Source organism: Sorghum bicolor, chromosome 3, assembly GCF_000003195.3.
Source record: "Sorghum bicolor cultivar BTx623 chromosome 3, Sorghum_bicolor_NCBIv3, whole genome shotgun sequence".
NCBI lineage: Eukaryota > Viridiplantae > Streptophyta > Magnoliopsida > Poales > Poaceae > Sorghum > Sorghum bicolor.
The window spans coordinates 73,866,541-73,875,998 of NC_012872.2; the positions used below are offsets into that span (position 1 = coordinate 73,866,541).

General features: G+C 45.3%; 2 protein-coding genes across 2 annotated transcripts; both read left to right on the plus strand.

The window, feature by feature from the left end:
• LOC8077416 (E3 ubiquitin-protein ligase HERC2) lies at positions 2,151-7,577 on the plus strand. The gene is made up of 5 exons (XM_002456949.2): positions 2,151-2,547; positions 3,271-5,275; positions 5,357-5,503; positions 6,029-6,573; positions 7,022-7,577. The coding sequence occupies exons 2-5, from the start codon at positions 3,359-3,361 to the stop codon at positions 7,149-7,151; spliced, it is 2,739 nt and encodes a 912-aa protein (XP_002456994.2). The 5' UTR covers positions 2,151-2,547; positions 3,271-3,358; the 3' UTR covers positions 7,152-7,577.
• LOC8077417 lies at positions 7,986-9,138 on the plus strand. The gene has a single exon (XM_002456950.2). The coding sequence runs from the start codon at positions 8,249-8,251 to the stop codon at positions 8,882-8,884; it is 636 nt and encodes a 211-aa protein (XP_002456995.1). The 5' UTR covers positions 7,986-8,248; the 3' UTR covers positions 8,885-9,138.

Consider the following 9,458-nt stretch of genomic DNA (forward strand, 5'->3'; position numbering starts at 1 on the left):
CATATATTGATGTGGGTAGAAAAAAAACTACGTACTTATGGAAAAAGCAAAAGGTTTACAATTTGGAAACTAGCTCTCACAATATATATTGTATTGTTCCTGTTTAAATTAAGGAGAAATTAAAAACATATACATGTTCCGGGTTGTTGGAATAAAGGATAGCATATTAGGTAGGAGCGTGCACACATGCAGGTGCTACTAGCTATAGGCACAACAACTTGAGAAAAGATAGAGTCAGGACGATACGTTGCCGGTACACGGGAGACATACGAGGGACATGATGCAATTGATTACTAGTTCCTCCGCTTGCTGTAAACTGTAAAGCCACCGTCCTCCTTTTTCAACCCTAGCTCTTGTCGTTCATCCTTACAAAGTAGTACTAGTAGCCAGTATCAGTGCAGTTGCATTGGTAGCTTGGTACATAACCTAACTAGGGATTGCAGGCCCTGCATCAACACGCTGATATATAGAGGAAACAGGATTCCGGGCATAGCTTGCCTTGCCACACAGTTCGTAAGGCACATGTTTAGTTTATGCGTAGACAAAAATAACTACAAAAACATCACACTCATTTGCCGCCACACTCTGTGGCGAACGATTTCGGTGTCACCATTACAACTCACTCCAATTTAGTCATGGCACAGTCCAAACATCCTAAGTGTAGAACAAGCAGTCAAAACTGAGCAGAAAAAATACTGAGTAATACTGATCCAGTCATACACTCAGAACCGCGAAATACTGAATAATACTGAAACACAGATACTGAACAATACTGAATTTTGTTCAGTATAACACTTTGGTGTAGAATAGTATTCTACATCTAGGATGTAGAATAGCACTTGTATATATACACACTTTTTTGTCATAAGAAATTTCCAGATTACTAAGTATTTTGAACTTATATAGCATTATGGAGTGATCGGTTCATACTCCAGATCGAGAGATCTTAGAAGTGGTCTTTTTTTTTTTGGAATGGAGGAAATCCTCTAAAATGAAATGCTCCAAGCAGGCCTTGTTTAGCTACTTAGTAAAAAGTTTTTGGATACTGTACATTTTTATTTCTATTTAACAATTATTGTCCAATCATGGATTAACTAGCCTTAAAAAATTCATCTCGTAAATTATAAATAAATTATACAATTAGTTATTTTTAATCTATATTTAATGTTCTATGCATGTGCTGTAAGATTTGATTTGATAAAAAATTTTAAAAAGTTTTTAGATTTTGGGTGTAACTAAAAGGCAAGGCCTGAAATGTTCGACGCTGTATATAGACACGATCTTTGATTTTGACATGCTCTCGATCTCTAACCGTGTGTTTGGTTGGGGGTTGGGTGGGTTGGGTTGGATCCAACCCAGTTTTGGGGAACGGAGCCAACCCGCCCAGTGTTTGGTTACACTTCTGTTTCTGGGGACGGACCCAACCTATTTTAGTGTTTGGTTAAAGAATTGGGGACAGAGCGGCTCCATTCAGCGTTTGGTTGAAGGAATTTAGTGTTTGGTGGGAGCCAACCCGGCTGGAGCGGCTCCGTCCGCCAGATTTTGACGGACGAGTCCAACCCGCATCTGAGAGGAATATTCCATCCTGGAGCCAACCCAACCCTCCCATCCTCTAACCAAACAGCCACAGGAACGGGTTCGCTCCGACCCGGCTCGCCCCGCTCTCCAACCAAACACACGGTAATTGTCTTGTCCATGGAGCGCAGATGGTCCGCGCTGGTCGTGAACCTGAACCTGCACCTGCTGCCGGTCTATACGTCCATGGTCCACCAATGAAATGATTCTATCAAATGGATTGAGCCTTGTTCGCTTAATTTTATCTGTCAAATCGGTTAGTTATTCAACAGTATTTTTTCTCATAATAAATCAGCTAATAATACTTTCTACCATGACTTATCAGCTAAACAAACAAAAAATTTGCAAAGTATTTAAGATAAAATTTGTGAGTCTAAACTTGTACGGTTAAAAAACTTCATTTTAATTAAAATTGCAATTGATAAAATGTGAAGCAACTTCAATTGAGAGAGAGAGAGAGAGTACTTGTAACTCGCTGTTGAACAAGTACACTACACTGTTTTCCCCTTGTTATTATATTAATCAGACAGAGAAAACGGAGAAAAACAAAAGTGAGGAGCAGGGCAGGCGTGCAGGAGAGGAGAGGACTGAGAGCGAGGACCAAGAAGACCAAGCAAGCGCCCCTCGTCTCGTGCCGCTGCCGCAAAGACTCGCGACTCGCGAGACAAGCGGCCGCAGGCGCAGCCACCGCAGCAGCCGAGCTCTCGAGTCCTCGCCAAGTCGCCGCCGCCCCCTCGCCTGCCTCCCCCGCCCCTCCCATTCCCCACCGTGCTTCAGATTCCACAGACGAGTAGAGGCAAAAGGTAGGAGCCGAATCGAGGCGCCACCGCTCTCCCGCCAGGCCGGCGAGCGAGAGCCAACGAGCCGCCGGGCCGAGGCGAAGCACGCCCACCTCGCCCGCCCCTGTGCTCTCCTGGGCCACCGCGGGGCGGAGATCCGCACCGGACTTCCCACCGCTTCCGTCGGTTCCTGGTAAGGAAGCAAGCCCTAGCCTTTGCGTGTGGAGTGGGGTGGTTGTTCTAGGACCGGGTCCTGCTCCGCGGGATCTTCCCTCTCCCCTTTGCTGTGAGGCAAATCGACCCCGAATCTTTCTTCTTGGGATCGACGGGTGCGCTTGCTATGCACGCCGAGGGGTGGGCAGCTTGCTTTCGCTTCCCACAACAATTTGGGACTCGGCGGAAACGAACCAAATCGCCTTCTCATGCCCTGCTTGTTTGAACCAGTGGTAGCAGCATGCTCGTTCACTAGGAACTACTAGATGCTCAGTGCTTCCACAAACAACTAATTTTATTTCGTTGCTCCACAACACTCTACATGTCAGGATTTATTTTAGTGCAACGCCTGTAGTGTGTAATTCTAGCTACTTCTTGTGCTACCAACCTGTTAGCTTATTTCTAAGACCCGGTCTCCTTGGACACCCGTTTCCACATAATGCTGAGTGTGTTTACTTCTTATAATGCGAAGCAAAAATCCCTCTTTTGCCATCAAGCGACCTCCGTTTGTTGGTGCCTTAGCTTCATAGGTATAGTGCTTGTATTTTGTTCCTATAAACATTTTTCACAGTCACAGTACTTGGAACCGAAATTTCTCAATGCCTTTTGTTTCCTGTAATTTATTAAGTTTGAATTTTCCTAACTTACTTATCAATTACTGGTGTATACTGGATTTTATTCCATTATTGTTAAATATTTGCAGGTTGTGAAATATCTGATCAACTCTTATTGCTATGTATCGCTACCGGTCTTAATACCCAATAGTTACTTGGAGATCAGATGCGACAAATATGCACACCAAAGGGGCTTCTTCTGATGCCATCAGAGTTAGCACTTCTAGCGCCCCTAGCACATCAAGCCATGGCTCTGCACAAGATGACTATGATTCCTCTGGCGACGTGTACGTGTGGGGTGAAGTCATTTGTGACAACACTGTAAGAGTTGGTCCAGATACAGTAATCAGGTCAACAGGGAAGGCTGATTTTCTATTGCCTAAGCCCCTGGAGTCCAAGCTAGTTCTTGATGTGTACCATGTGGATTGTGGGGTCAAGCACGCTGCTTTGGTCACAAAGAATGGGGAAGTGTTTACGTGGGGTGAAGAATCTGGAGGACGTCTTGGCCATGGATCAAGGGAGGACTCTGTTCACCCTCGTCTAGTTGAGTCGTTAGCTATTTGTAATGTGGACATTGTTGCCTGTGGGGAGTTCCACACCTGTGCTGTGACAACAGCTGGTGAACTTTACACCTGGGGTGATGGAACACATAATATTGGACTTCTAGGCAATGGTACCGATGTAAGCCACTGGATTCCTAAAAGAATTTCAGGAGCACTGGAGGGTCATCAAGTTGCTTATGTTTCTTGTGGGACCTGGCATACAGCCTTGGTTACATCTAGAGGGCAGCTTTTTACGTTTGGTGATGGTACATTTGGAGTTTTAGGACATGGAAACCGCGAAAGTTTTTCGTGTCCAAGGGAGGTAGAGTCTTTATCAGGGTTGAAAACAATCGCTGTGGCTTGTGGCGTATGGCACACTGCAGCTGTTGTAGAAGTTATAGTTACCCAATCCAGTTCAAGTATGTCTTCTGGAAAGCTCTTCACATGGGGAGATGGCGACAAACATCGACTTGGTCATGGTGACAAGGAACCAAGACTTAAGCCTACGTGTGTGGCTTCACTTATTGATTATGATTTCTGCAGGATAGCATGTGGTCATAGTCTTACTGTCGGACTGACAACATCTGGACAGATTCTGAGCATGGGTAATACTGTCTATGGTCAGCTTGGGAATCCTCGTTCAGATGGTAAACTTCCATGCTTAGTTGAAGATATCATGGGTGAACATGTTGTCCAAGTTGCATGTGGTTCCTACCATGTTGCAGTCTTAACAAATAAGAGTGAGGTTTTTACATGGGGAAAGGGGGCCAATGGAAGACTGGGTCATGGAGACATAGAGGACAGGAAAATACCTACACTGGTTGAAGCATTGAGAGACAGGGGTGTTAGGCACATAGCTTGTGGTTCAAACTTCACTTCAGCTATATGCCAACACAAATGGGTTTCTGGAGCTGAGCAGTCGCAATGTGCCTCATGCCGGCAACCATTTGGGTTCACCAGGAAGAGGCATAATTGCCATAATTGTGGTCTTGTCCATTGTAATGCTTGCACCTCACATAAGGTCCTGAGAGCAGCATTGGCTCCTAATCCTGCAAAACCATACCGTGTTTGCGATTCATGTTTTATGAAATTGAACAGTGCAGCATACTCAAGTGCAGTTAATAAGAAGAAAGAGGCTGTGCCTCGCCACTCTGGTGAAAGCAACAATGATGCTAAATTAGCTAGAGCAATTGTGCCCAGCAATTTGGATATGATTAGAAGTTTGGACAGCAAGGCAGCAAAACAAGGGAAGAAAACCGATGCACTGTCATTCCTAAGGACTCCCCAAATGAGTTCACTTCTTCAGCTAAAAGATATCGCTTTATCTGGAGGAATTGATATGAACAAGTCAGTTCCACGAGCAGTTCGCACATCAGTTCGATCATTGAACTCATCTAGGGCTGTTTCCCCTTTCTCTCGCAAGCCTAGTCCACCACGCTCAACCACACCAGTTCCAACAACTCATGGTCTTTCAATCGCTAAAACTGCTGCTGATAGTCTTGCAAAAACTAATGAGATGTTAAGTCAAGAGGTTGAAAGACTCCGTGCACAGGTATTGAATTTGATTTTATATACAAGCTTGCAGCTTTGTGTTATTACGTGGACAAACAGTGAAATGTGTGGTCCTCTTTAGGTTGATAATCTGAGGCACCGCTGCGAGCTTCAAGAACTTGAGTTGCAGAAATCAGCAAAGAAAGTACAAGAAGCCATGTCAATGGTTTCAGAGGAATCTGCAAAGTCTAAAGCTGCTAAGGAAGTCATAAAGTCCCTTACAGCACAGGTAATATTGATTGGCTAAGAGTTTTCATGCCTCTCTAGTTACCCACAAATCTATACTGTTGTGTTCCTGTGGTATTCATTGCAAATAGCCAACTATTTAAAATAATTGGCTATTAAGATTGCCAAGACATTTTCTTCATGCTTATGGTCTTATGGCCATGGTTTGTTGTACAGGAGGCATATTTTTCTATTTCAAGAACAGCAATGGCTTTGTGTCATCAAATTATACAAATTCAAAATAATGTAGTACATATATAATCATCTTTTTGGTATAACTATATAGTTTATATACCCTTTACCCATATTATACTCTAGTAATACCCATATGGTCATATAACATATAAGATTTAAAAAATTGCTGTTCCTGTCCAAAAAAACTTACATATTTGGTACCTAGCCTGTCAAAAATTAAATTATTGATTTGAGCTTACTTTATCTTGGCAAAGTGCCACCTTTCTTTGCTGGTTCGACTGAGATTGCTTTCTCTGATGATTGTTGCATGCATCTTTTGCTGTTGCTTGTTTAGCTCAAGGATATGGCTGAAAGACTACCTCCAGATCAGGGAGCCTATGATGGCAGCGAAGCAAAACAAGCGCATGTTCCAAATGGCATTGAGATGTATGCTTCTATTTACACTGGCATGAATGGTATTCATCAGCCACGAAACGAGTCTATCAGTGCCGTAAGCACGCCTAGCCTGAACATCGGACGATCATTGCACCCAAATGGAATATCAAATCAGCATAAATCACCAGGAAGTATTAGTGAAAACAGCGAAGTGAGTGTTCACACCCATAGGGTTTCAGGTCCTCCTGAAGCTGAAAATCCGAATCGAAGGGGACATAGCAGTAGTGATGAGATGCTCAGTGCTAGCAGTAGAGCAGATGATAGTAGCAGCAAGGATGCTAGGTCTCTTTTCAGTGGCGAGGATGGTTACAAATCTCGGAGTGCAGTATCTTTGCCCAGCAACCAAGTTCAGGCTGAGTGGATTGAGCAGTATGAACCAGGTGTATACATAACACTTACAACTCTTCGTGATGGCACCCGAGATCTAAAGCGTGTACGCTTCAGGTAAGGTTTCTTCTGTCGCCTTCATTAGTTGCTGTTAATTGCCATGGTGTTTCTCCCCTGTTTGTGTTTCATTTATAGTTAAAAACATTAATAGTGACTAAAATAGTGAAAATAGGATTTTGCAAATCACTTGGTGATCCCAACATTCCATAATAGCTGGAACGAAGAGTTGCAGGTCACCTTTGGTAGCCATATCAGCATATTATTGTAGAACACAACATAGAAGTCTGTGTTTTTCTACAAGATCCATTTTATCATCATTCGTGCTCAATGCTTTGTGCAATAAATTTTAAATAACCCAGCTCTACGTAATTTTATACCGAATCTTTCCATGAACCAAGAAACGGTGGTTTGCTTCTGTGTCCATCTGTTAACACTCAGAAACATCAATTTTACCAGTGTCACTTACCCCAGTGTCTCTGTCTCTTGTCTCAAATTTTCTGCGCAGTCGAAGGCGTTTTGGGGAGCATCAGGCTGAGAGCTGGTGGAACGAGAACCGTGACAAGGTCTACGAGAAGTACAATGTGAGGAGCTCCGAGCGAGTATCGTCGGCATCATCGATCCGGTCAGCTCGATGACCCCCTCCTTCCTACTCACTGCCCAGCAGTGGCCATCAGAAAACTTGAAGTGGGTGCGCCAAAGCCAAAGTCAGCGTGGCAAGGCGCTGAGTAATTCTTTTTGCCCGTGTAATGTGGATAATTCTTGTTACTGTTGTGAAATTGAGTCAGTCATCCATCCAAGGGTTCTTTAGGCGCCCTGTTCCGATGTAATGTACATAGGGTTGTGGAACACCAAAACATGGAGTAGGTGGTGGGCCGGCAGAGGGTGGGGCAGTAGTGTGTTGACTGTTGAGGGGCCAGCCCAGCCCTTTTCTACCCTTTGAAAGCCTTGGCTGTTGTAGCCAATGCAGCTGTAAAGAAGTGGCAATTTTTTTTCCTCTCCAAAAATGCCATGTGCCACATTTTGGCCGCCCGTTACATGTGTACCATGCTTGTCGAGCTTGAGGAATTTGGTTGCTGTCAATAGCTGCAGACTGCAGTTCTGATGGCCTATCGTTGGCAAGGATGGCTTTTGAGATGGCGGGTGTCTCCTGTCTCATGGAGTCATGGGTGTATATAGAGCATTTGTAGGAAAAGAAAAGTGGACACAACAGCGATATGCTCAACTTGATGTTACAAAATTTAAAATTTGTCTAAAAAGTCTGGTGTCTTAAAATTTAAGAGTTGTCTAACAAAATTTGATTTTTAACTTTTACTAGTAGCTGCTTACTCCTATTTCTTTATTAATGCAGATTGGTCTGCATGTCTACTTTAATTATCTGCATGTATACACGTGTAATTTTCATTGCTCACTAATCTGTGAACATAAAAAAAAAAACCTTGAAACTCTTGTCAAAGCTTCAGCTCAGGTCCTGACGGGTGCGCGTCTGGTGCACACATACCTTATCCGCCCGTGGCCTGGCCTCTCTCCGTCTCCATCTCCATCTATCTGCACTCCGCGGCAGCATCAGAGTCAGAGGAGCGGCGCGCATATCCCCTCCATGGATTCCTGCTCCCCTCCTCTCCTTCCCTAGGCCAGGGCCAGCAGCTCCTTCCCCCGATAGATCCTGAAAGAAACGCACACACACAGGCACTAGCATTGTCATCCCCATCCAGGAGGAGTCGAGAGGTTGACGATGGCGTTAGCCTGTACAGCAGCCAGGCTAGTCCACCCCTGCAAGGGCATGGGCATGGTGTCCAAGCAGCACCCAAGAACACCGCCGCCGCCGTCCTCCTCCTGCTTACACCTCCACACCCTCCTCCATAGGCCCGTCGCCAGCAGCCACTTCGCGCGCCACTCCGTCGACGTGTCCAAGGACGACAAGCCGCTTGAGACGCCGACGGCGACGACCACAGAGACAGAGAGCCCCCAGCAAGCCGCCGCCGCCGCTTTGCAGCAGGAGGCCGAGGACGACGACGGCGGGCCAAAGCTGGACCCTCGGCGGTTCGAGGAGAAGTTCGCGGTGCTCAACACGGGGATCCACGAGTGCCGCTCCTGCGGGTACCGCTACGACCAGGCGGCGGGGGACCCGTCGTACCCGGTGCCGCCGGGCCTGCCCTTCGCGCAGCTGCCCGACGACTGGCGGTGCCCGACCTGCGGCGCCGCGCAGTCCTTCTTCGAGAGCAAGAGCGTGGAGATCGCCGGGTTCGCGCAGAACCAGCAGTTCGGGCTGGGCGGCAACTCCCTCACCTCCGGCCAGAAGGGCCTGCTCATCTACGGCAGCCTCCTCGTCGGCTTCCTCTTCTTCATCTCCGGCTACTTCCTGCAATGACGCTGCCCTTTCTGCTTTCCGTTTGTGTGAATACTTACGTACTCCCCATTCCCAGAGACGATTTTGTGGCAATCATCGTTCAGCATATCATATCCATCAATTAACTGGAGTAGAAAACCTTGGCAGTAGAATTTGATGATGCAGAGATCGTTAAGTTTTGACTTCAATTGAGTCTGCCGTCAATATTTTGTTTGTAGCATATACTCTTCTATATATTTATTACTGGCACAAATAATTTTGTAGCTATTGGCTGATAAGTTCTTATAAAAAGTACTGTTAGCTGTTTTTTTTAAGAAAAAATATTGCTAAATAGTTGACAGATTCAGTTGATAAGTATGTTTAAAGAATAGGCAGATAACTTGTGCTTTGTCCAAAGCCTTTTTTTCTCCTTTTGTTTTCTCAAAAAGGCGGCAAGCTGTGACACTACTCAGGTCGATCGGTCTGGCACAACTTTTTGTGGATCAGACTCCTGCAAAAGCAATTATAACAGCAATCTTCACAGAAGATGTTTTTTCTATCTACGAAATACACTAGCAGGAGGACGAATAAGCAAGCACCAATAAGTTCTGAGATT

Bases quoted from the DNA above. Each gene is read 5' to 3' on its own strand.
- LOC8077416 (XM_002456949.2), top strand. From the start codon at position 3,359: ATGCACACCAAAGGGGCTTCTTCTGATGCCATCAGAGTTAGCACTTCT. The intron at 5,276-5,356 runs GTATTGAATTTG...GGTCCTCTTTAG, and splicing joins TTGAAAGACTCCGTGCACAG to GTTGATAATCTGAGGCACCG. The intron at 6,574-7,021 runs GTAAGGTTTCTT...TTTTCTGCGCAG, and splicing joins CTAAAGCGTGTACGCTTCAG to TCGAAGGCGTTTTGGGGAGC.
- LOC8077417 (XM_002456950.2), top strand. From the start codon at position 8,249: ATGGCGTTAGCCTGTACAGCAGCCAGGCTAGTCCACCCCTGCAAGGGC.